Below are 25942 nucleotides of genomic sequence, written 5' to 3'. Positions count from 1 at the left end.
CTTCAAATCATTTCATGTCAGCAGACATCTCTTGATTGTTCACCCCTTCCTGAGATGAATTAAGAACAAATGGCTGTGATTTTCCATATCAAAACAAACATACATATTAACCATTTCCTTGTAAATTAATTTCGAGTCCTTGAAAGCAGTGAGCGGTGGGGAGAGGGCCCTGCCCGGCTGTCAGCCAGGCCCTGGGTCAGAGCAGGTTCCTCTGGCCTTCCCCAGCCACCTCGTCCTTCCGCCTTCCTTCTGGGGCCTTGACTTGTGCTGCCTCAGCAGCTGGCTTTGGTCCTGCCCTTGCCACGTTACCCCTGCTGAGTCAGACAAAAGCCCCAGACCCCATCCTTATGCAGAGGATGCCTGTGGGGCCACCCTGGGTGCTGCGTAATGTCAAGGCAAGTCTGGCAGCACCGAGGTTAAGCGGGTTCAAGTGCATTTTTCAAACATATGTAAACTGTTAAGTGTAACAGCAAAGGGTAAACTATCAGGGGAGGAAACGCCAGGTTTTCCATATTGCTTCTCTCCTCCTCCTCTTGGCTCTCACATACATCCCATCTATCCACCTAGCCAGCCAGCCAGCCAGTTATTTTGATAGAGGAAACTGAGGAAAAGAAAGTATAATTTCCTTCCCATAGAAATCAAGCCTGTTATACTCTGTTTTAAAAGATAAAGTGTGTGGCCGTAGCATCAGTATTTGGAGCTTTCGTTTACCAAGTGTTCTAAGCATGTCGTTTGGTAACTCATTAATCCTCACAAGCCTAGAGGTGACCTCAATTATCATCCCCTTTTATAGAATGAGAAACTGAGGCACAGGTGTGTCTTGGCAACTCTCACAGCTAAAGTGCAGGAGCTGTGATTCACACCCAGGCTGTTTGACAGCACGCCCCCGGCTTCAGCACGGTGCTGTTCGGGGCTGCTGCCTCCACTGAAGACAGACCTAGGAGGTGAGCTTACACAGAATTGCTAGAGACTTGGGGAAGGAAGAGCAAGGCTTTCCTGACGCACCAAGCTGGGTTGGCAGTTTAAATGAAGGTAATATTTGCCAAGAATCATAATCTCTTTTTTGTTAATCTGCATAATGCAAAATTACTAATTTTTTATTTTGAAATACCAAAAACAATTAGCTTACTTTAGAAACTCTCATATTGAGCTGTATTTCTTTCTTACTGGGAGACTTTGTGGGATAGGTGGGAGACTGGACCAGATGCTGCCTCCTGGGCCCTTGGCTCATGGGCCCTGAGGAGGGGATCTGTCGTGTGGGCTTAACAGCAGTGGACAAGTTTGTATGAGACTCGGAACATCTGCAGAAAAGCAACAGAATGGTTCATTCTTACAAAATACCTTGTTTTCTGCACAGAACATACCACCTTCAATTACTGCCGTAGGTTTTATTTTCTCTGTGGAACCCCTGTTTCCTCGGAGGCCCCTGGGACAGGCAGACTAGAGAGCTTTGCTCTGGCCCACAGGCAAGACCCCGGTGCTCCAAGCTGACGGCTCAGCGGGCTTCAACCCCTGCCACTCATCTCCCGAAAAGGTGGGATGTGGGCCGGTGGATTCTGGGCTGCCGAGGGAATTGGAGGAAACTGTGGTGCAGTCAGGACGCAGGAAATGCTTAGCAGTCGCTCTCCGATTGGGGTTGATTGGGTTAAGGCCTTCCAGAATGGCGTAAAACGGTTCTGAACTCCATGAACTGCCGATGGCAGCCTGATGAATGGAAGGAAATACGATAAACAGATTCCTTGTCGTGCTGTCAGCTTTGTAGCAGATACCTGTTTTCTCCTTGGGATTACGTGAACATTTGCTTTCCTTTGATTTCTGGTTGTTCTTTTCAGTATTGCTTTTGTGAGAGGAGACGCTTCAAGCAGTTCTGTAGAAGCCCCCGACTCTTCCCTTTGCAAGGTCTGTGTTTAGCCTTTGGTGCGGCCTCCACACATCACCTGTTAGCTGTTAGGAGTCTAACTCTGCCAACCATGACTTCAGCTCCCTGAAGGGAGATAGAATGCTTCAGTACAACAGATAGGGCTCAGTTCAGGCGTTTGCGGGGGTGGGGGGAAGACTCTAAGCCTTTGGTCTCTTGGTGAACTTGGAAAGTAGACCTATCAGAGGTATTCATGTTCAGACAGCTGGGCTGTAGCTGAGAAGGCTGCCAAATAATGCTGTTACTCAAGGTTGTGGGAATTTCGTCAAGTGGCCTTAAAACAATCGCGTTCCCCGCGGCTGGGGAATGGTGGGCCCAGGGGTGCCTGCTGCTCTGAGGAGAGAATAAGGTCACGTCGCTGGGCCAGGCCGCTGCATATGATGGAGCCAGCGACTCACCGCTCGCCAGGGACCGGCCCTGGCCAGGAGTCGGAGCCAGAGACACTCCGGTGTTCTGCCAATTAGATCTTAAACAAAAAGATCTTAAAACAGGAAACTACCTCACAAGGTGGCCGGTGTAGCTCATCATTCAACCTGTCCCCTTTGCAGTGTTTATAACTGGGGAACCTCACCGCACTGAGGGTCCTCCCCAGAGTGACCCCACGTGCTCTGAGCCCCACACCAGTCCCAGTGCTGGTCGGCGGTATCAAAATTAGACTGTCACTGGTCAGGAAGACTTGGCTTGAGGGGTGGAGGACCTGGTCAGGGGTTTGTTTCTTCTCCCCGTTACTGCTCTTTGCCAGGTTCCTCCCGTGGTTTCTTAACGGGTTCCATTTGTTTGGGTTACAGCCTCAGGGCTGTGGCTTCTGAACCTCCTTCCGAGGCAGGATCCAAGCATGGAGCTCTGGAAACCGTGGAGAAAAGAATTTGCGTCTGTCGATGTGCTGCTTTCCTGGTTCTTTTTCTCAGAATCCCTTTCCTCTTAAAACAGCCAGAGGCAAAAAAAATTTAGAGATGCACAAAACCTTCCAAAATGCAAGATTAATCATGTGCAGGAAACCCTCCCTGGTAGGGAGGCACGGGCTGCATTCAAGTCGAGGCGGAGCTGAAGCTGGCTCCGGCCTAGCCCAGGAGGCAGCCCCCTTGCTGGTGGGGGTGAGGGGCCCATCCCCGAGGGCAGTGGGTATAGTGGCAGGAACCCAGGCACAGCCCTGAGCCTAGGGCTTCCATGAATTTGCCCTTGCTATCATTTGCAAAGCCGAGGATCACTTACTAGGAAGGAAACTTAATCAGGAAATCACCTTTGGTGGCGTGTGCCCTGCCCCAATTCCTCGGCACTCACCACCCTCTCTCCTGCCCTCCCACAGACGTGCCCTGGAGAGCAGGTGGGAACTGATCCATCTTGTTGAGTTGCTGGCAGTTGGCACCTCTCCTCTCCCACTGCAGCAGGCAGCCCTCTCTCAGCCAGGAAAGCCCTTTATGATTGCCGTTTCTAACGCTGGACTGAGGACGAAGGGGGGTTGGTATTACTGAATACTTGGCAAGGGGCGAGTTCGTGCTCTGGGTTCCTACTTCTGTGCGCAGCGGGAGTGCGTCCTCCATCTTTCTGGGCTGTTGTCAGCTTCCCCAGCCCTCTGCCTGGGGCGGAGCGGCGAACACAGCTCATAAAAGGTGTGTCTCTGAGGTGCTCCCTCTTGTGTGTCCCTTGACCGAAGCCGTTGCGGTGGTAACTATCCAACTGGAAAACATGCAGGAGTAAACGGAAGATAAAGCTCTTGCGCAACCAGCCAAGATGGGAATCTCTGCCCCTCTTTGTTACCCAATTGACGCAGCTCCCTCTCTCCCCACAGGGCTGAGGGTCCTCTCTTTGAAGATAGGGAGTGGGAGGGCCAGTTATCTTGGTCTTTGCAGATCACAAGTGAGCTGGGGTTTTGCAGAAAGGAAGGAGTCCTGGATTTTCTAGCTCCTTGGTGAAGAAGTCAGAGGAGTGACAGGAAGGACACCCCAGCCCAGCTCTTTCTGAGGAGTTAGAACACTCCTCACCCCACTCCACACACCTCTCCAGCCCCTCTGTGTCCACCTTGTTATTACTCCCAGGTGGATCCAGTCTGGCTTCCCTGAGTCCAGGCTGAATTAGCAGTAAGTGAGCACAGTCCTTGACATTTCCCATGAGGAGAAACTCAGGCTATTTGCGATTGCAGACACAATGTGAGAGTGACGGCGGAGGGGGAGCTAGTGGTAGTCCAGGGGAGTTCTTGGAGACCTGATCGTCCTGTTTCTCAGCTGTGGGTGCTCCTTAGAGCTCAGTGCACTGCTTTACTTGCTTGTGTTACATACTGCTTGTCCCTCACCCAAATCAGGGGCCCAAACACACTTGGAGTTCTGGTGACCCCTCTCCACCCTCCAGCTCTTTGCATTCATCATCTGCACCTTCCCCGCACAAAAAATAAAGTAGTGATGCCAAAAATAAAAGGACCACTTGCCTCTTCCCCTCCAGCCTCCACCAGCGGCCGCTGTGCCTTCTCTTGGGGGAGAACCTGCACCAATACTCTGGGCAGGAAGAGAAAACAGGCCACTTCCACTTTCCCGAGAAACCATAATTTCAAACGATCTTCTTGCCAAATGGATGGGCTTAGGACACTGTTGTGGGTTTCTCTCTGTCTCTCTGTCTCCTTCTCTTTCTCTCTCTCTTTTTAAATGAGGGCCAGGTAAAGCATTCTTAGCACATTATGGGGAGAAGATTGGAATTCCCCAGCCTCCTCCTGTGTATTCTGGCTTTGTAAATGCTGATGGCCTCGCGTTTCCTGTGGCCTCAAAGTGGAGGAAGGCTGGGGAGGTGAGGGGGTGGTGGAGGGCAGGAAGCCAGCCAAGTGGGCTACAGCTCAGCGGTGCCAGCTGCCCTCTCCAGCCTTCCTGCCCCTTGGGCTGGCTGTGGCTGGCTCTCCTTCCTGTGCCCTTACTCCTAGGGTCAGGCTCCTGTTGCGTCAGGCTCCGGCCTCACTTCCTCACAGGCAGTGAGTTGGACAATAGCGTTGCAGATGTGCTGCCTCCTGCGTGAACGTGGGAGAATGGAAGCCAAGCTGGGCTCATTTCTGCACATGGGCATCAGGTCACTTAGGTATCCCAAGCACGCTTTCTTGCTTGGCTGTGACAGGGTCATCTCCTCTGGGCTTCGGGACACACAGTCACCATCAATTATAGGGAAGCTTCCATGAAATTGACAGGTGGGCCTGTACTCAGGCTGTATGGGAAACAGCCCTGTGGAGACTAATGGATGAGGGTGGGAAGTGTACTGATTATCTCCCCTTCCCCGGGCCTCACTCTAGTGACTTGCTCATGTGACATTCAGGGCAAGGGACCCCTATGGCCTGGGAGCATCAAGCAGGCAGGGGGCTCAGTTGCCTCTGGTGTCCAAGTATCATCAGTGCAGTGATTGATTATTGAGTAAAGGAATTCCTGCCTTGGATTTAGGCATTGAATCCGTGTGATCCAGGTGTGAGTATCCAAGCAGCTTTTCAGCTTGACACACAGACTAGTTTTTGCGTTGGGTTCAGCTGTTAGTACCCCTTAACAACAGAAACCATGTAATATTGTAAATTTTAAATACCTGGTTTTAATGTAGCTAGAATTTTTTCCCTAGTTATTTTATAATGATTCTGAGTTTTCGCTTTGCTGGAGACATCTAGTGTTTGCAACATAACTTCGAATATTAGAAATCCTTTAGTACCAGGAAGAGGTCAGACTTGAGCCTAGAAGGGAGCGCTAGGTGGATATGACAGGCAGGGCTGTGGCGTGGACAGAATTGCAGAAGTGAGGGTGTAAGATACATTTTGGGACAGTCTGCATTTCTCATTAAGAAAATGAGGCGAAAGTGATGAGATTGACACTTACAAAGAGAACTGGGCCACCAAGGAGAAAAAAATCTCTTGCCAAAGGGTACTTCCTAATTTTCCCCATCTTTGGTGCTGTGGAAGAACCTGTCTTCTTGTCTGGCAAACCCTGCCCCAAAGGACTGGTCAATAAACTCTAACTTAGCACCAACTCTAAGTCAGGCTCATATCCTTCTAGGTTTTTTATTATTTTGTGGAAAAAGTCAAATATACAGAAAGCTGAGAGAGGAACTCTCTGACGTCTCGCTCTCTTACATCACTCCTGGATTTAACAAGTGTTAGTGTTTCACCACATTTGTTTTCCTCTGTAGACTTTTTCAGGATTATCTGAGTAAATTGCAGACACCAAAGCCCTTCACCCCTAAATACTTCAGCATGTATCTCCTAAGGACAAGATGTTCCCTTCAGAGTGGTAATACCATTATCACACCCAAGAAAACCAATAATTCCTTTGTGTCTAATATCTGGTCTACATTCAGATCTCCTCAGTTGTCTCCAGAATGACTTTTGTAGCTTTTTTTGCAATCAGGTTCCCATCAAGGATTGACACTATATGTAATTGGCTGTTGTGGCTGTGTAGCCTCTTTTAATATACTACACTCCACCTTTTTTGTTTTATGTTTTTATGACGTTGACTTTGTAAAGGGTCCAGTCATATCCTTCTAGTTTTGAATCTGAGTGTACAGGCGTTCAACATTGGTTCCATTAACAGAAATTTACTAAGTAATATGCCACCACCCCCTGAAGTTCTGTAAACCCATGTATGACCCGTTGCTCAGGATGCACAGTTCAGTCTCGGCCACACTGCTGGCTCCACGGGGTTGTTGCTGGTGACGTCTGGAGCGCTGACTGGGCAGCCCTGTTCTGGGAAAGGGCTTCAAATCTCAGCTCTACCACTTCTCACTGAGGGCCTTCAGCTGGTGGTCCTTTCTCCTCTCTCAGCTTCGGGGTCTTCACGTCCACAACAAAGGGGTTGGACCAGGGGTCTTCCTAGTCTCACTCAGCTTTGCCTCTCAACACCTCTGTGACTTGGCTCCAGGTGTTGCCAGGCAGACCGCCTGCAGCTTCGTAGTTCGGGGTAGCTGCTTCGGGAAGCCAATTGCCTGCTCCCATTCCTGGCACCAAGAACAGGGGATCCGGGAGGATGCACACGGTTCTCTGATGCTTTAACGTGACCACATGCCCTTCCCCTCTGCTCCCCACAGCGGAGATTCTGGAGCTGGCTGGCAATGCAGCAAGAGACAACAAGAAGGGCCGGGTCACGCCCCGGCACATCCTGCTGGCCGTGGCCAACGATGAAGAGCTGAATCAGGTATGGGGCTCTCCTTTCCCTCCCCCACCCAGACACACCAGCAGGCAATCTTGCTGCCCAAGAGTTGTCTGTCCAGAGGGAGGGTGCTGTTTGGCTGGCTATCAAGGGTGTGGACTGCATTTTGGACTATTAGCAGCTTCCCCGTCCCCCCCCCACCCCATGGCAGTTTTTCCCCAAGATTTTATTGGTTTGGGGGAGGGGAATGAAACAAGGTATTTGGCTCTCCTTGGAAGAAAGATGGTTCTTTCTTCCACCCGAGTGGAAACTCCACCCGAGTGAGGGACTCTGAAGACTTGCTCCCCGTGTTGTGAGCCAGGGTCCTGTCAGCCTCCTTGTAGATGCCATGGAGGAGGGAGCTCTACCAACCCAAAGCAAGAGCATGGGGTGGGGGCAGGGCTGAGTTCTTGAAGGTCACGGACGTGCTGGTCTGACTCACCATCCACTACTTTGGTTTTCCTGCAAGCTGCTAAAAGGAGTCACCATCGCCAGCGGGGGAGTGTTACCAAACATCCATCCGGAGTTGCTAGCGAAGAAACGAGGATCCAAAGGGAAGTTGGAAGCCATCATCACACCACCCCCAGCCAAAAAGGCCAAGTCTCCGTCCCAGAAGAAGCCCGTGTCTAAGAAAGCAGGGGGCAAGAAAGGGGCCCGGAAATCCAAGGTGCGTAGGTGATTTGGCAGGGACGTGTGGAGGGTGGGGCTGGGCGGGTGCCGGCAGGCGGGGTCATGCGGGCTCCCCTTCCTACTGAGGGCTCATTCCCCTCTGGGGTGGGGGCCTGTGGAACAAATGGAGCTGGTGACAGAGGGCTAGTGCAGCTCAAGTGGCCAGCGTCTGGACGCAAGTTGGGGACTAGATTTCTGTAGGCAAGGGGGATGTGGGGAGGTGCTGGGGCAGATAGCCCCAGGCTGGAGGGACCTGGTGCCCACCCTTCCAGGAGATGCTCACGCCCGTGGGATGGGACATGTGTATACAGGAGCTTCCCTGTGCGAGCGACAGCAGTCGAGTCCTGCCCAGAGCTGCCAGCTGCCCGCTTGCCCTTGACGTGCCCAGAACTGTCATTGTGTTGCCATGGCTGCATGTCCTCCTCCGAGCCTGTTCCAGCAGGGATGGTTCAGATGGTTAGCTCTTTGAAATGACCACCTTGTTAAGGAGGAAAATAGATGTGTTATTTGGGCGCTTCCTGCCAGACCCAGCTGGGATTGAGACTAGGTTGTAGGTGCTGATCTTTCTGTGGGGAGCGAAACCTTCTCATGAGTGTGACCTAATGTCTTCTAGGATGGGGCAGGCCCACTAATCCCAAGCCAGGATCTTCCTGGTCCACCCTCGGGAGGTCCACACCCGTGGCTGGTTGCATTCACCTGTCTGAGACTCCAGGGTAACTGGGACACATGGTTTGTGTTTCTTCCTCGCTGGGCCCTGCCTCTCAGCTGTTGTCACAGACTCCAGGGCCAGCAGACTAGGAACAGCGCAGCTCTGTGTTTAATAAAATGGAATCTTAAGGCTGCTCCACCCTGCCCTGCCCTGGGGTGCCCCCTCAGGAGTCACCCTTCTGGCCTCTAGCCAGACTAAGAGGAAATTATCTCTGGCAGAAGGTGGCCTCTCTATTTTGAAAGACCCCCAGTAATATTCCCTTGGAAATGCCCTGCAAGGCCTAATGCAGTGTCAGTGTCAGGACATTCTTACTAGAGCCCAAAGCCCTCACCAGAGTGAGCTGGTGAGGACACCTTCCCAGAACAGGTCCAGGAGCAGTGACCCGGGGCCACATGCCAGCCCGCCCTCCCAGCATGTCCCCTCCGCTGAGCCCATCCAGACATCAGGCAGGCCTTCACCACATGGGGGCACCTTCTGTGACCTCTCACCTCCCACCCACACTGTTTGTGTTTGTGGACTCTCTTTAGTTGAGGTGTAAGAGGCTGTATTTTTTGTACATCCTTCTGGGTGTGGACAAACACTTCCCTGAAAACGACAAAATCTAAATTCCTCTTGCCAACAGACACCCCCCGCCCCACCCTACCCCACCAGGCTCAGAATCACTCCCAGCTCTTTGAGAGAGAAACCGGATACAGAAGAGTGTCCTGTAAGTTATTTCCAGACACTGCACTCCACCTTGCTCACAAGCCCTGGAGGAGACTCAGGGCAGGCTGGGGATTTCACAGAGTGCTCATTCCTGCTAACTATAAAATTAGCAGATTGAACTGTTTCTTTTTTCCCTTACAACATTTGCATTTGGGGCGAGGTGCAGGACAGGGAAGGCAGGGGAAAGTGCCTGTGTATCCCCCTTTAAATGTTAAAAAAGAAGATGAAGATGCCAAATCCATCATCTCTTGATTATGGGCCTCAGGGAGCTGGCTGCCCACAGAGCAGGGGGCCAGCAGGGGCAGAACTGTGGCACCTCTCCAACCCGAGTGTCTCTGGCAACCCTGGGTTGAACCTTGCTCCCTGTCACCCCCAGTCTTCTGGCGTAGTTTTTGCCCCGTAACTTTCCGAACTTCCCAACTTCCCAAACACTATGAATGCTTTTTCTTTCATATAGAGGGTGTGTGTGTGTGTGTGTGTGTGTGTGTGTGTGTGTGTGTGTGTGTGTGTGTGTGTGTGTGTGTGTGTGTGTGTGTGTCTTCTAGTAGCTATATTCGGAACTCAGTGTTTCTAATAACCATATGCCAATAATCACTTGAACACTCAACTTTTCCCTTGATTACAAAAGCAGGAAGTCTGTTATGGTGGTCTGTTTTTCTTCTACACAATAAAACACATTGTCTGCTTACTGTACCAGTATTTGGCTAACATTAAACCCTGGGGGAAGCTGAAATTGGAACCGTGAACAGCTAATTTTCAAAACATTTGTTTAATGTAAATTGTGGTACCAGCTCCCAGAAACAGCGGAGAACCCTGCATCTCCAGGTTTAAGTGGAATGTTCTGAAAATAACCTTTCCAGAGACATGCAGACAAAGCCTTAGTAACATGCTAAAGCACTTGTAGTGAAAGGGAGTTGGTATTTTTCAAGTGTCAACACTTGAATTCCAAACCATAATTTTCCCCCCAATTCTATGTAATTGGAAGGTTTTGAAAGTCTCCAGTTGTGACAGCTGAGTCAGCCGTAGTGGAAACTGTTAGAGAAGGCGACAGAACCCACCAGGGGCTGGGCATCCGGGGCCCTGGCAGTGCCTTGGGGTTCCTCCTTCTACTTGGGTGGCCTCAGGCAAGTCTGTGCCTCAGTTTACCGGTACAAAGAGTGTGCGGTAATAAAATCTCACTCAGTCCTCCCACTTCTCCCCAGAGCAGTCTCTGGAATGAGTTTTCATGTACCCTTCAGAAAGTCTAAGCACATAAAAAGCATAGAGATACATAAAGTCTTCCCCATCCTACTGGCCTTTAGAGTGTGTGTGTGTGTGTGTGTGTGTGTGTGTGTGTGTGTGTGTGTGTGTGTGTGTGTGTGTGTGTGTGTGTGTGTGTGTGTGTGTGTGTGTGTGTGTGTGTGTGTGTGTGTGTGTGTGTCGTGTTCCCCACTGTTTTTGCAGTGTGGTGTCAGTGGTTACTGGTGCCAGCTCATCTGGCTTCATATTCCAGTTCTGCCAGTTGCTGGCTGTGTGAGGTGTGAGTTGGGGGAGTTACTTCATTCCTCTGTTATCTCAATTTCCTCATCTGTAAAATGGAGGTATAACACAGGGTGGTTGGGAGGCTTAAAAGAGGGTTCATGTGAAGTGCTTACAGCAGTGTCTGGCACACATGTCAGCTGCCGCTGTTACTCCCTTGGCAGTTCTTACTCATCTTGGCGTGTGGAGCTGCTGTAGTCTCTCATGGTGTGGCTCCAGTTACTGATACTGTAGGCAGGAGCAATGTACCCAGTTCTCTATGGATTGTTCCTCGTGTCCATCCTGACAAACAGTGCCGCAGTGACCATCACTGTGTGTGGGTCTCTGTGCATAAGTGCAGGTGTATCTGTAGGAGAAAGTCCTCAAGGTGGACTTACTGAAGCAGAGAGTGTATTTTTTAACTCTGATGGCTTATTATCCCATTAAGAAATTTCAAGAGTGGACTTATTTACACATTTGACACTGAGTTGTTGAAAGAAGATGCATCCATTCGATCCATATTTATCACATCTACATGTGCTTGTTCCCCTTCTTGGTAGTGAGGGTACAGCACGTTGGTGCTCAGGGAGCTCTGGTCTAGTGAGGGAGGTAGAGTCACTGCACAAGGAGGGGGGCAAGTGGTGCTCCGACCACAATAAAGTGGAGTGATGGCATGGCAGTGTTGTCTTACATAGGTGCTCAGGGGAGGCTTCTCTGGTAAGGTAACACTCAAGGCATTTAAGTGATTGAGAGGAGAGAGCTCCTGGCACAGGGGGGAGCATGCCTGGCTCTTCCCAGAGAGAATGGGACAGGCCTTCATGTGGGGTCCCCAACGTTTCAGAGAAGCCTGGGGACTCTTCTCAAGATAAGGTTTTATTTATTTTTTTAATTTTACTTTTTAAAGAGGGACTTGGCTGGCCCCAAATGATTTTTTGGTTTGTTTAAATTTTATTTATCTTTTTGGCTGCGTTGGGTCTTTGTTGCTGTGCACAGGCTTTCTCTAGTTGTTGCGAGCGGGGGCTACTCTTCGTTGCGGTGTGCGGGCTTCTCATTGCGGTGGCTTCTCTTGTTGCAGAGCACGGGCTCTAGGGCACTTGGGCTTCGGTAGTTGTGGCGTGTGGGCTCTAGGGCACTTGGGCTTCAGTACTTGTGGCTCGCGGGCTCTAGAGCGCAGGCTCAGTATTTGTGGCACACGGGCTTAGTTGCTCCACAGCATGTGGGATCTTCCCGGACCAGGGCTCGAACCCGTGTCCCCTGCATTGGCAGGCGGATTCTTACCCACTGTGCCACCAGGGAAGTCCAAAATAAGGTTTTAAAATGCATAAAATACCGAAGATTCAAAGGAAACCATTTATGCCTAAATCTTCAAGGTTAAGACCCCTGTCAGAATGCTCACCAAGATTCATAGGATAATCTTTAAGGTATCTCCAAGAAGGCAGTTTTTGCCAAAAGTTTTGATAAATAGTCATCTCACCTAGGATTTTTCAAATGTAAACCCGCTCTACCACCCCAGTTGAACTCCACCCCCATATGTGAATCACTCTTCCCCATCAAGAAGATACACTTGCTCCTCACTGCCTGGCAAAAAGCCCAAGATGATTTTGGGAGAGCGCCTCTTTCTTTTTGAGAAATATTTAAACTGCAAATGAGTGATTAATGTTCTGGTAAGGGATGCCAAAAAAAGGGATTGGTTCTTTTGAGAAGCTGCCATCCTTGCAAAATTTTGCTGACTTTTTAATGAAATTTCCAGAGATTCAAACAGCAGAGCAAAGGAGACTAGGCGTAGGTAATCTTGGGTTGATAATTTCACACAAGTCTTTTTGGACACTCAGTTCTACAGATTCTTAAATACGTCTCCCACTGACTCTGACCTTACAGGTTTTCTGCTGCTCAAAACAAAACTGGGTGTATGCACAATACATGGAGTTATTGGATTTGTACAACAATATGAATTTCTAAAATGTCAATTTTTTTAACATCTTTATTGGAGTAAAGTTGCTTTACAATGGTGTATTTGTTTCTGCTTTATAACAAAGTGAATCAGCTATACATATACATATATCCCCATATCTCCTCCCTTTTTCGTCTCCCTCCCACCCTCCCTATCCCACCCCTCTAGGTGGTCACAAAGCACCGAGCTGATCTCCCTGTGCTATGCAGCTGCCAATCATTTTTTTTAACTCTTTATTGGAGTATAATTGCTTTCCAATGTTGTGTTAGCTTCTGCAGTACAACAAAATGAATCAGCTATAAGTATACATATATCCCCATATCCCCTCCCTCTTGAGCCTCCCTCCCACCCTCCCTACCCCAGCCCTGTAGGTCATCACAGACCACAGAGTTGATCTCCTTGTGCTTTGCAGCAGCTTCCCACTAGCCATCCATAAAATGTCAATCATTTTGGAGATGGACAAAGTATTGCTTGCTAGCTTTTGTCCTCCCTGGGCCAGGTTGTGTAAAGAATCTACCATCTGCTCTCACCATTTCATATAAGGAAGGGCATTTTAATACCAAGAAGTGAGGAAGGGACTTAATCGCAGACTACAGACCTTAGGAAAACTTAGGGCACAGTTGTTACGATTGGAATATAGTGACATCTCCCAAGGCAACTGTGTAAACCTGAAGCACCGTGTCACGGGCTGCACGCCTTGCAGGGAAGAGGCAGGTGTTGGTTGCCAGGTGGACAGACTGTGAGAACTGGGAAGGAGCAGCTGGTCTTGCACAGGGTTTGCCACTTTCTCTGCCTTGGCCACTTGTTTAGTCAGTTCTCCTGCCTTATCTCACTTTCCTGATGAGGAAGCTAAGTCTTAGGGAATGTGAGCCATGTACCTAAGGCTATGCAGCTAGTAGACCAGGGCTCAAATGCAGGACTTCAGAGTTCAGATAAAGTGTTACTTGTGTGTCCTGTGACTATGGACCACGTCCCTAGGTAGAATCCCCTCTGGTCTGATGGTAGAGGGCTGCAAAGCCGCCCACTGCAGAGTGAGTGGGGCAACACCTTAAAAAACTTTTTTAAAATAACACATTCTGGCCTCTCATTAAATTTGTTTGTACATTCATGATATATATTCTGTTTATAATTTCCACCTCTTACCCTCTACAACATTCTTTTTCTCGGTGTATTGAATTATAATTGACATAAAGCACTGTATACGTTTAAGGTGTACAGCATGATGTGACTTGCATGTATCATGAAATGATGACCACAATAAGGGTAGTTAATATCCATCATCTCACATACAGAAAAAAATAGTTTTTTCCTTGTGATGAAAACTCTTCGGACCTACTCTCAACAACTTTTCCTACGTATCATACAGCAGTGTTAACTATAGTCATTGTGTTGTACATTACATTCCCAGTACTTATTTATCTGATAACTGCAAGTTTGTACCTTTTGACCACTTTCCTCCAATCATTCCTCCTCCTCCAACCCTCTGCCTCTGGTAACCACAAATCTGATCTTTTTTCCTGTGAGTTTGGGTTTTTTTGTTACTGTTTTTTTAAGATTCCACATATAAGAGGGATTATGTGTTAATTTCTCTATCTGACTTATTTCACTTAGCATAGTGCTCTCAAGGTCCATCCATTTTGTCGCAAATGGCAGAATTTCCTTCACTTTTATGGCTGATGAATGTTACATTTTGTTTTATATAGGTGTGTGTGTGTGGGTACGTGTATCATATTTTCTTTATCTGTTCATCCATTGATGGACACTTAGGTTTTTTTCCATATTTCCATATCTTGGCTATTATAAATAATGCTGCAGTGAACATGGGGTGCATATATCCTTTTGAGTGAGTGTTTTTGTTTCCTTTGGATGAATACCCAGAAGTGGAATTGCTGAATTGTGTGGGAGTTCTCTTTTTAATTTTTTGAGGAGCCTTCAAAATGTTTTCCATAGTAGCTGCTCCGGTTTGCGTTCCCACCAACAGTGTACCAGGGTTCTCTTTTCTCTACATCCTTGCCAACACTTGTTATTTCCTGTCATTTTGATAGCCATTCTAACAGGTGTGAGGTGCTGTATCATTGTAGTTTTGATTTGCATTTCCCTGATGATTAGCGATGTTGAGCACCTTTTCATGTACCAGTTGGCCATTTGTATGTCTTCTTTGGAAAAATGGTCTTGAGTTTTTTGCTCTTGAGTTGTCTGAGTTTGTATATATTTTGGATATTAACCCCTTGTCAGATAAATGATTCACAAATATTTTCTGCCATTCCATAGGTTGCCTTTTCACTTTGTTGATTGTTTCCTTTGTTGTGCAGAAACCTTTTAGTTTGATATAGTCCTACTTGTTTGTTTTTGCTTTTGTTGCCTTTTCTTTTGGTGTCAAATCCGAAGTCATTGCCAGTACTAATATCAAAGAGCTTACTGTCCGTTTTTCTCTAGGAGTTTTATGGTTACAGCTCTTATGTTCAAGTTTTTAATCCATTTTGAGTTAATTTTTGTGTACAGTGTAAGGTGTAAGTGGTGCAGTTTTATTCTTTTACATTGGCTGTCCAGTTTTCCCAACACTGTTTATTGAAGACACTGTCCTTTCTCCATTGTATATTCTTGCCTCTGTTGTAAATTAAGTGACCATATATGCCTGGGTTTATTTCTGGGCTTACTGTTCTGTTCCATTGATCTTTGTGTCTGTTTTTATGCCAATACCATACTGTTTTCATGACTACAGCTTTGTTATGTAGTTTGAAATGAGGGAGCACGATGCCTTCAGATTTATTCTTCTTTCTTGAGATTGCTTTGGGTATGTGGGGGTCTTTTGTGGTTCCATACAAATTTGAAGATTGTTTATTCTATTTCTGGGAAAAATGCCATTGGAATTTTTTTTCACATTTTACTATTTTTTTAAATTGAAGTATAGTTGATTTACAGTGTTGTGCTAATTTGTGCTGTACAGTAAGTTGATTCAGTTATACATATATATACTTTTTTTTATTAAGAGTACATTTTATTTTTTAAATTTTATTTTATATTGGAGTGTATTTGGTTTACAATGTTGTGTTAGTTTCAGGTGTACAGCAAAGTGATTTAGTTATACATATACATATGTCTATTCTTTTTCAGATTCTTTTCACATATAGGTTATTGCAGAATATTGAGTACCCTGTGCTCTACAGTAGATCCTTGTTGATTATCTGTTTTATATATAGTAGAGTGTATGTTAATCCCAAACTCCTAATTTATCCTTCCCCTCCCCCCTTCCCTTTTGGTAACCGTAAGTTTGTTTTCTAAGTCTGTGAGTCTGTTTCTGTTTTGAAAATAAGTTCATTTTTATTATTTTTTAAGATTCCATATACAAGTGATATCATATGATATTTGTCTTTCTCTGTCTGACTTCACTTAGTATGATAATCTCTAGATCCGTCTGTGTTGCTGCAAATGGCATTACTTCATTCTTTTTTATGGCTGAGTAATATTCCATTGTGTATATGTACCACATCTTCTTTATCCATTCCTCTGTTGATGGACATTTAGGTTGCTTCCATGTCTTGGCTATTGTAAATAGTGCTGCAATGAACATTGGGGTACATGTATCTTTTCAAAGGATGGTGTTCTCTGAATATATGCCCAGGAGTGGGATTGCTGGATCATACGATAGCTCTATTTTTAGTGTTTTGAGGAACCTCCATATTGTTCTCCATAGTGGCTGCACCAATTTACAGTCCCACCAACAGTGTAGGAGGGTTCCCTTTTCTTCACACCTCTTCAGCATTTATTGTTTGTAGACTTTTTGATGATGGCTGTTCTGACCGGTGTGAGGTGATACCTCATTGTAGTTTCAACTTGAATTTCTCTAATCATTAGAGAATCTTTCCATGTGCCTTTTGGCCATCTGTATGTCTTCTTTGGAGAAATATCTGTTTAGATCTTCTGCCCATTTTTTGATTGGGTTGCGTGTTGTATTTTTTTGCTGTTGGGCTGCATGAGCTGTTTTGTATTTTGGAGATTAATCCCTTGTCTGTTGCATTGTTTGCAAATATTTTCTCCCGTCCCGTGTGTTGTCTTTTCGTTTTGTTTATGGTTTCCTTTGCTGTGCAGAAGGTTTTAAGTTTAATTAGGTCCCATTTGTTTGTTTTTGTTTTCATTACTCTAGGAGGTGGGTCAAAAACGATCTTGCTGTGATTTATGTCAAAGAGTGTTCTGCCTATGTTTTCCTCTAAGAGTTTTATACTGTCGTCTTTACATTTAGGTCTTTGATCCATTTTGAGTTTATTTTTGTGTATGCTGTTAGAGAATGTTCTAATTCATTCTCTTACCTGTAGCTGTCCAGTTTTCCCAGCACCAGTTATTGAAGAGATTGTCTTTTCTCCATTGTATATTCTTGCCTCCTTTGTTGTAGATTACTTGACCATAGGTGCGTGGGTTTATTTCTGGGCTTTCTGTCCTGTTCCATTGATCTCTATTTTTGTTTTTGTGCCAGTACCATACCGTTTTGATGACTGTAGCTTTGTAGTATAGTCTGAAGTAAGGGAGCCTGATTCCTCCAGCTCCGTTTTCCTTTCTCAAGATCGCTTTGGCTATTTGGGGTCTTCGGTGTTTCCATACAAATTTTAAGATTTTTGTGTTCTAGATCTGCAAAAAAAAATGCCATTGGTAATTTGATAGGGATTGCACTTAATTTGTAGATTGCCTTGGGTAGTACAGTCATTTTGATTCTTCCAATCCAAGAACATGTTATATCTTTCCATCTGTTTGTGTCGTCTTTGATTTTTTTCATCAGCGTCTTATAGTTTTCAGAGTACAGGTCTTTTGCCTCCTTGAATCGGTTTATTCCTAGGTATTTTATTCTTTTTGATGCGATGGTAAGTGGGATTGTTTCTTTATTTTCTCTTTATGATCTTTTGTTAGTGTATAGGAATGCAACAGATTTCTGTGTATTAATATTGTATCCTGCAACTTGATGGAATTCATTGATGAGCTCTAGTAGTTTTCTGGTAGCATCTTTAGGATTCTCTATGTATAGTATCATGTCATCTGTAAACAGTGACAGTTTTACTTCTTCTTTTCCAATTTGGATTCCTTTTATTTCTTTTTCTTCTCTGATTGCCATGGCTAGGACTTCCAAAACTATGTTGAAGAAAAGTGGCGAGAGTGGACATCCTTGTCTTGTTTCTGATTTAGAAAAAATGTTTTCAGCTTTTCACCATTGACTCTGATGTTAGCTGTGGGTTTGACATATCGATGTATGGCCTTTATTATGTTGAGGTATGTTCCCTCTGTGCTCACTTTCTGGAGAGTTTTTATCATAAAAGGTGTTGAATTTTGTGAAAAGCTTTCTCTGCATCTATCGAGGTGATCATATGGTTTTTATTCTTCAATTTGTTAATGTGGTGTATCACACTGATTGATATACAGATATTGAAAAATCCTCTCATCTCTGGGATAAATCCCACTTGATCATGGTGTAAAGTCCTTTTAATGTACTGTTGGATTTGGTTTGCTGGTATTTGTTGAGGATTTTTGTCTGTATTCATCAGTGATATTGGCCTGTAATTTTCCTTTTTTGTGGTATCTTTGTCTGCTTTTAATATCAGGGTGACGGTGGCCTCATAGAATGAGTTTGGGAGTGTTCCTTCCTCTGTAACTTTTTGGAAGAGTTTGAGAAGGATAGGTGTTAGCTCTTCTCTGAATGTTTGATAGAATTCGCCTGTGAAGCTATCTGGTCCTGGACTTTTTTTGTTGGGAGTTCTTTTGGGTTTTTTTGTTTTGTATTTTTGTTTTTGGCTGCACTGCAGCTTGCAGGATCTTAGTTCCTCAACCAGGGACTGAACCTGGGCCCTCGCAGTGAAAGCACTGACCCTAACCATTGGACCACCAGGGAATTCCCTGTTGGGAGTTTTAAAATCACAGTTTCAATTTCAGTGGTTTTGATTGGTCTGTTCATATTTTCTATTTCTTCCTGGTTCAGTTTTGGAAGATTGTACCTTTCTAAGAATTTGTCCATTTCTTCCAGGTTGTCCATTTTTTGGCATATAGTTGCTTGTAGGTAGTCACTTATGATTCTTTGTATTTCTGTGGTGTTAATAGTAACTTCTCTTTTTTCATTTCTAATTTTATTGATTTGAGCCCTCTCCCTTTTTTTCTTGATGAGTCTGGCTAAAGGTTTATCAATTTTGTTTATCTTTTCAAAGAACCAGCTTTTAGTTTCATTGATCTTTTCTATTGTTTTGTCTCTATTTAATTTTTTTCTGCTCTGATCTTTGTGATTTCTTTCCTTATACTAACGTTGGGTTTTGTTTGTTCTCTTTCTCGTTGCTTTAGGCATAAGGTTAGTTTGTTTGAGATTTTTCTTGTTTCCTGAGGTAAGATTGTATTGCTATGAACTTACCTCTTAGAACTGCTTTTCCTGCATCCCATAGGTTTTGGATTGTCATGCTTTCATTTTCATTTGTTTCTAGCTATTTTTTGGTTTCCTCTTTGATATCTTCAGTGATCCATTGGTTGTTTAGTAGCATATTGTTTAGCCTCCACGTGTTTGTGTTTTTTGTTTTTTTTCCCTTGTAGTTGATTTCTAATCTCATAGCATTGTGGTCAGAAAAGAGGCTTGATATGATTTCAGTTTTCTTAAATTTACCAAGGCTTGATTTGTGGCCCAAGATGTGATCTATCCTGGAGAATGTTCCATGTGCACTTGAGAAGAAAGTGAATTCTGGTGCTTTTGGATGGAATGCTCTATATATATCAGTTAAGTCCATCTGGTTTAATGTGTCATTTGAGGCCTGTGTTTCCTTATTGATTTTCTGTCTGGATGATCTGTTCAAAGATGTAAGTCAGGTGTTAAAATCCCCCCATATTATTCTGTTACTGTCGATTTCTCCTTTTATGGCTGTTAGTGTTTGCCTTATATATTGAGGTGCTCCTATATTTGGTGCATATATATTTACAATTGTAATATCTTTTTGAATTGATCCCTTGATTATTATGTAATATCCTTCTTTGTCTCTTTGTAACATTCTTGTAAAATCTATTTTGGGGACTTCCCTGGTTGTCCAGTGGTTAAGACTGCACACTTCTGATGCAGGGTGGCACAGGGTTCGATCCCTGGTCGGGAAACTGAGATCCCACATGCTATGCAGCGTAGCCAAAAAAAAAAAAATTAAAGTCTAATTTGTCTGATATGAGTATTGCTACTCCAGCTTTGTTTTGATTCCATTTGCATGGGATACCTTTTTGCATCCCCTCACTTTCAGTCTGTGTCCCTAGATCTGAAGTGGGTCCGTTGTAGCCAGCATATATACAGGTCTTGTTTTTGTATCCATTAAGGCAGTCTGTGTCTTTTGTTTGGAGTATTTAATCCATTTACATTTAAGGCAATTATCGATATGTATGTTCTTATTGCCATTTTGTTAATTGTCTTGGGATTGTTTTTGTAGGTTTTTTTCTTCCTTTCCTCTTTTGTTCTCTTCTCGTGTAATTTGGTGGCTATCTTTAGTGTTGTGTTTGGATTGCTTTCCCTTGTGTGTGTATGTATCTACTGTAGATTCTTGGTTTGTGGTTCCCATGAGATTTTGATATAGCAGTCTGTATACATAGAAGATTGTTTTAAGTTTCTGGTCTCTCGGTTTCAAATGCATTTCCTGTATCCTGCATTTGTACTCTCTTCTTGTGTGTGGATGATTTCCTACCTTTACTGTGTGTTTGCCTTTACTGGTGAGCTTTCCCATTCATACTCTTCTTGATTCTAGTTTGGGCTTTTATCTTCTGCCTAGAGAAGTTCCTTTAGCATTCGTTGTAAAGCTGGTTTGGTGCTGCTGAATTCTGTTAGGTCTTGCTTATCTGTAAAGCTTTTGATTTCTCCGTCGAGTCTGAACAAGAGCCTTGCTGGGTACAGTATTCTTGATTATATACTTTCCCTTTTCATCACTTTAAATATATTGTGCCACTTCCTTCTGACCTGCAAAATTTCTGCTGAAAAATCAGCTGATAACCTTATGGGGATTCCCTTGTATGTTATTTGTTGCTTTTCCCTTGTTGCTTTTAATATTTTTTCTTTGTCTTTAATTTTTGTCACTTTGACTAATATGTGTCTCAGCATGTTCCTTCTTGGGTTTATCCTGTATGGGAGTCTCTGCACTTCCTGGACTTGAGTGAGTGTTTCCTTTCTCATGTTAGGGAAGTTTTTGGCTATAATCTCTTCAAATATTTTCTCAGGCCATTTTTCTCTCTTCTCCTTCTGGGACCCCTCTAATGCAAATGTTGGTGCATTTAATGTTGTCCCAGAGGTCTCTTAAACTGTTCTCATTTCTTTACATTATTTTTTCTTTGTTCTGCGGCAGTGCTTTCCACCATTCTGTCTTCCAGCTCCTTATTTCTTCTTCTGCTTCAATTACTCTGCTACTGATCCTTACTAGTGTATTTTTCATTCCAGTTATTGAATTGTTCATCTTTCTTTATTCTTTATATCTTCTAGCTCTTTGTTAAATGTCTCTCGTATCTTCTCGATCTGTGCCTCTGTTCTTTTTATGAGATCTTGGCTTATCTTTAATATCATTCTTAATTCTTTTCAGGTAGGTTGCCTATCTCCACTTCACTTAGTTTTTGTGGGTTTTTATCTTGTTCCTTTGTCTGGAACATATTTTTCTGCCATCTCATTTTGTCTAACTTTCTGTTTTCGTGTTCTCCTTCTGCTGGCTGCAGGACCGTAGCTCCTCTTGTTTCTGGTGTCTGCCCTCTGGTGGGTGAGGTTGGTCCTGGACTTGTGCAGGCTTCCTGGTGTGAGGGACTGGTGCCTGCCCTCTGGTGGATGGAGCTGGGTTGAGTTTCTCTGCTGGGCAGGACTGTGTCAATGGGTGTGTTTAGAGGTGGCTGTGAGCTCAGCACAGCTTTAGGCAGCCTGTCTGCTGATGGTGGGGCTGTGTTCCTATCCTACTGGTTGTTGGGCCTGAGGTGTACTAGCACTAGAGCCTGTAGGCTGTTGGGTAGGGCCAGGTCTTGATGCCAAAATGGTGACCTCTGGGAGAGCTCACGCCAATCAGTATTCTCTGGGACCTCTGGCACCAGTGTCCTTGCCCCTCCACTGAGTCACAGCCAACCCTCGCCTCCTTAGGAGACTCTCCAAGACTCGTAGGTAGGTCCAGCTGAGGCTCATGTGGAGTTACTGCTGTGCTGGGTTCCAGTGTATGTGAAACCTTGTGTGCATCCTCTAAGAGCAGAGTCTCTGTTTCTCCCAGCTATGTAGAGCCCCTGCACTTAAGCTCCATTGGCCTTCAAAACCAAATGCTCTGATGATTCCTCCTCCTGATGCCAGACCACCAGACTTGGGAGCCTGACGTGGGGCTCAGAACTCTCACTCCTGTGGGAGAACATCTGTGACATAATTATTTTCCAGTTTGTGGGTAAGCCACCCGCTGGGTATGGGATTCGATGATGTCATGAAAGTGCCCCTCCTACCATCTCGTGGTGGCTTCTTCTTTGTCTTTGAAAATATCTTTTTTGGTAGGCTCTAGTTTTTTTTGTCGATGGTTGTTCAGCAGTTACTTGCGATTTTAGTGTTTTCGTGAGAGGAGGTGCGCTCAGGTCCTTCTCTTCTGCTGTCTTGGCTGGGGCTCTCTCGCCACTGGAATTTGATTAGGGATTGCATTGGATCTGTAGATTGCTTTGGGTAGTATGGACATTTTAGCAGTATTAATTCTTCCAGTCCTTGAGCGTAGAATATCTTTCCATTTATTTGTGTGTTTAATTTCTTTCATCAGTGCCTTACGGTTTTCACCATGCAGGACTTCCACCTCCTTGGTTAAATATAATCCTTGGTATTTTATTCCTTTTAATGTGGTTGTAAGTTGTTTTCTTAATTTCTCTTTATGATAGCTCATTATTAGTGTATGGAAACACCACAGAAATCTGTGTAATGATTTTGTGTCCTACAACTTTACTGAATTCATTTATTCTAACAATTTTTTTGGTGGAGTTTTTAGAGTTTTCTGTGTATAATATGTCATGTTCAAATAGTGACAGTTTTACTTCTTTCTTTCTGATTTGGATGCCTTTTCTTTTTCTTGCCTAATTTCTGTGGCTAGAGGAAAAGAGGAAAAAGAAATTTTAAAAACTTTCAGACAAGTGAAAGTGGAAATATAACTTACCAAAACTTACGACATGCACCAAAAGCAGTTCTAAGAGGCAAATTTATAACAATAAATGCCTACATCAAAAATTTTTTTAAATCTCAAATAAAAAAACATAACCTGAAGGAACTAGAAAAAGAACAAATGAAGCCCAGAGTTGTTAGAAGGAAGGAAATAACAAAGGCCAGAGAAGAAATGAATGAAATAGAGATTAAAAGAACAACAGAAACGGTAAATGAAACTAACAGATAAACTAAAGATAAGTAATCTTTCCTATTGGTTGTTCAGTAACATGTTGTTTAATCTTCATATATTTGTGATTTTTCCAGTTTCCTTCTTGTAATTGATTTCTAATTTCATACCACTGTGGTCGGAAAAGATACTTGACATGATTTCTTACATTTATTAGCGCTTGTTTTGTGACCTATCGTGTGGTCTATCCTGGAAAATGTTATATGTGTACTTGAGAGGAATGTGTATCCTGTTGATTTGGGTGGAATATGCTGTGTATATTTTTAAAATCCATCTGGTTTAACATGTCATTTAAGGCCAGTGTTTTCTTATTGATTTTCTGTAAGGAAGATCTGTCCATGGATGAAAGTGGGGTATTAATGTCCCCTGTTATTATTGTGTTGCTGTCTTTTTCTCTTTTAGGTCTGTTAATATTTGCTTTATATATTTATTTGCTCTTGTGTTGGGTGCATAAATATTTACAAATATTATATCCTCTTGTTGGATTGACTCCTTTATGATTATGTAATGACATTCATTGTCATTGCAGTCATTGTTTTAAAGTCTGTTTTGTCTGATATAAGTATAGCTACCTCAGCTTTCTTTTGGTTTTTATTGGCATGGAAAATGTTCTTCCATCCCTTTACTTTCAGTCTGTGTATATCCCTACATCTGAAGCATGTCTCATGTAGGCAGCATATAGATGGGTGTTGTGTACTTATCCACTCAGTGTCTTTTGATTGGAGAATTCAGTGCGTTTACATTTAAAGTAACTATTGATAGGTATGCACTTATTCCCATTTTGTTAATTGTTTTTTGGCTGTTTTGTATTGGGTTGGCCAAAAGGTTCACTTGGTTTTTTCCATAAGATGGCTCTAGTAGCACTTAGTTGTCTTTAACTTCATTCGAAAAAAATTTTGTTAGATTGTATTGTGACAGCTGTCATATCAGCATGCATTTTATAAAACCTCAAAATTGGTGAATTTTTGTGTAGCCTTTTTAATACTGAAGATGGCAGAAAAAACAACATTTTAGGCATATTGTGCTTTATTATTTCAAGAAAGGTAAAAATGCAACTGAAACACAAAAAAAAGATTTGTGCAGTGTATGGAGAAGGTGCTGTGACTGATCAAATGTGTCAAAAGTGGTGTGCGAAGTTTCGTGCTGGAGATTTCTCCCTGGATGAGGCTCCACGGTCGGGTAGACCTGTTGAAGTTGATAGCGATCAAATCGAGACATTAATTGAGAAAAATCAACATTATACCACACTGGAGATACTGGACATACTCAAAATATCCAAATCAAGCGTTGAAAATCATTTGCACTAGCTTGGTTATGTTAATCACTTTGATGTTTGGGTTCCACATAAGGTAGGCAAAAAGAAACCTTCTTGACCATATTTCCCCATGTGATTCTCTACTTAAACGTAATGAAAACGTTCCGTTTTGAAAGCAAATTGTGATGGTTGATGAAAAGTGGTTACTGTATAATAATGTGGAACAGAAGAGATCATGGGGCAAGCGAAATGAACCACCACCAGCCCTCCAAAGGTCAGTCTTCATCCAGAGAAGGTGGTGTTGTGTATATGGTGGGATTGGAAGGGAGTCCTCCACTATGAGCTCCTTCTGGAAAACCAGACAATTAATTCCAGCAAGTACTGCTCCCAGTTAGACCAACTGAAAGTATCACTCCATGAAAAGCATCCAGAATTAGTCATCAGAAAACTCATAATCTTCCATCAGGATAACGCAAGACCGCATGTTTCTTTGATGACTGGGCAAGAACTGTTACAGCGTGGCTGGGAAGTTCTGATTCATCTGCTGTATTCACCAGACGTTGCACCTTCAGATTGCCATTTATTTCAGTCTTTACAAAAATCTCTTAATGGAAAAAATTTCAGTTCCCTGGAAGACTGTAAAAGGCACCTGGAACAGTTCTTTGCTCAAAAAAGATAAAAAGTTTTGGTAAGATGGAATTATGAAGTTGCCTGAACAATGGCAGAGGGTAGTGGAACAAAAGGTTGAATACGTTGTTCAATAAAGTTCTTGGTGAAAATGAAAAATGTGTCTTTTATTTTTACTTAAAAACCGAAGGCACTTTTTGGCCAATCCAATAGTTCCTCTGTTCCTTTCTTCTTTTCTTGCTCTCTTCCTTTGTGATTTGATGATTTTCTTTAGTGGTACACTTACATTCCTTTCTCTTTTGTGTATATACTATAGGCTTTTGCTTTGTGTTTATCATGAGGCTTATATATAACAACTTATAACAGTCTATTTAAAATTGATAACACATTTGATCCCATTCGAAAGCTCTATATTTTCACTCTTCTCTCCATGTTTTGTTTTTGACATCACATTTTACACCTCTTTATCTTGTGTATAGTCCTTAATTAATTATTGTAGTTACAGTTATTTTTAGTACTTTTGTCTTTTAACCTTTATACTAGCTTTATAAGTGATTAATCTACCACCTTTATATTTACCTTTATCAGTGACAAAGGTACTTGTACTTTTCATATGTTTTCCTGTTACTAATTAGTGCCCTTTCTTTTGAGCTTAAAAGAAGTCCCTTTATTATTTCTTTTAAGGCCAGTTTAGTGGTGATGAACTCCTTTAGCTTTTGCTTGTCTGGAGAACTCTTTCTGTATTCTTCACTTCTGAAGGACAGTTTTGCCCGGTAGAGTATTCTTGGTGGGAAGTTCTTTTTACTCTTAGCATTTAGAAAAATCATGCCATTCCCTTCTGGCCTGCAGAATTTTTGCTGAAAAATCTGCTGATAGTCTTATGGGTTTTTTGTGTGTGTGTCACAGGTTTTCTCTTGCTGTTTTAAAGATTCTCTTCTTGTCTTTAACTTTTGCCACTTTAATTATAATGTGTCTTGGCATGGTTTTGTTTGCGTTCATCTTATTTGGAACTCTCAGCTTCCTGGCAGGATTATCTTCCTTTTTATGGCTAAATAATATTCCAGAGTGTGTGTGTGTGTGTGTGTGTGTGTGTGTGTGTGTGTGTGTGTGTG

General features: G+C 43.7%; 1 protein-coding gene across 5 annotated transcripts in view; it reads left to right on the top strand.

The window, feature by feature from the left end:
* MACROH2A1 (macroH2A.1 histone) overlaps positions 1-25942 on the top strand; it is an 80105-nt gene that overhangs the window by 23832 nt on the left and 30331 nt on the right. For all 5 annotated transcript variants that reach the window (XM_030869564.3, XM_030869563.3, XM_030869561.3 and 2 more), the window contains exons 3-4: positions 6953-7059; positions 7523-7720. In XM_030869564.3, the coding sequence (XP_030725424.1) occupies positions 6953-7059; positions 7523-7720 (305 nt within the window). The remainder of the gene's footprint in view (positions 1-6952; positions 7060-7522; positions 7721-25942) is intronic.

This window comes from Globicephala melas, chromosome 3 (genome assembly GCF_963455315.2).
Source record: "Globicephala melas chromosome 3, mGloMel1.2, whole genome shotgun sequence".
NCBI classification, from domain to species: Eukaryota; Metazoa; Chordata; class Mammalia; order Artiodactyla; family Delphinidae; genus Globicephala; species Globicephala melas.
This window is presented reverse-complemented; position numbering and strand designations above follow the sequence as displayed.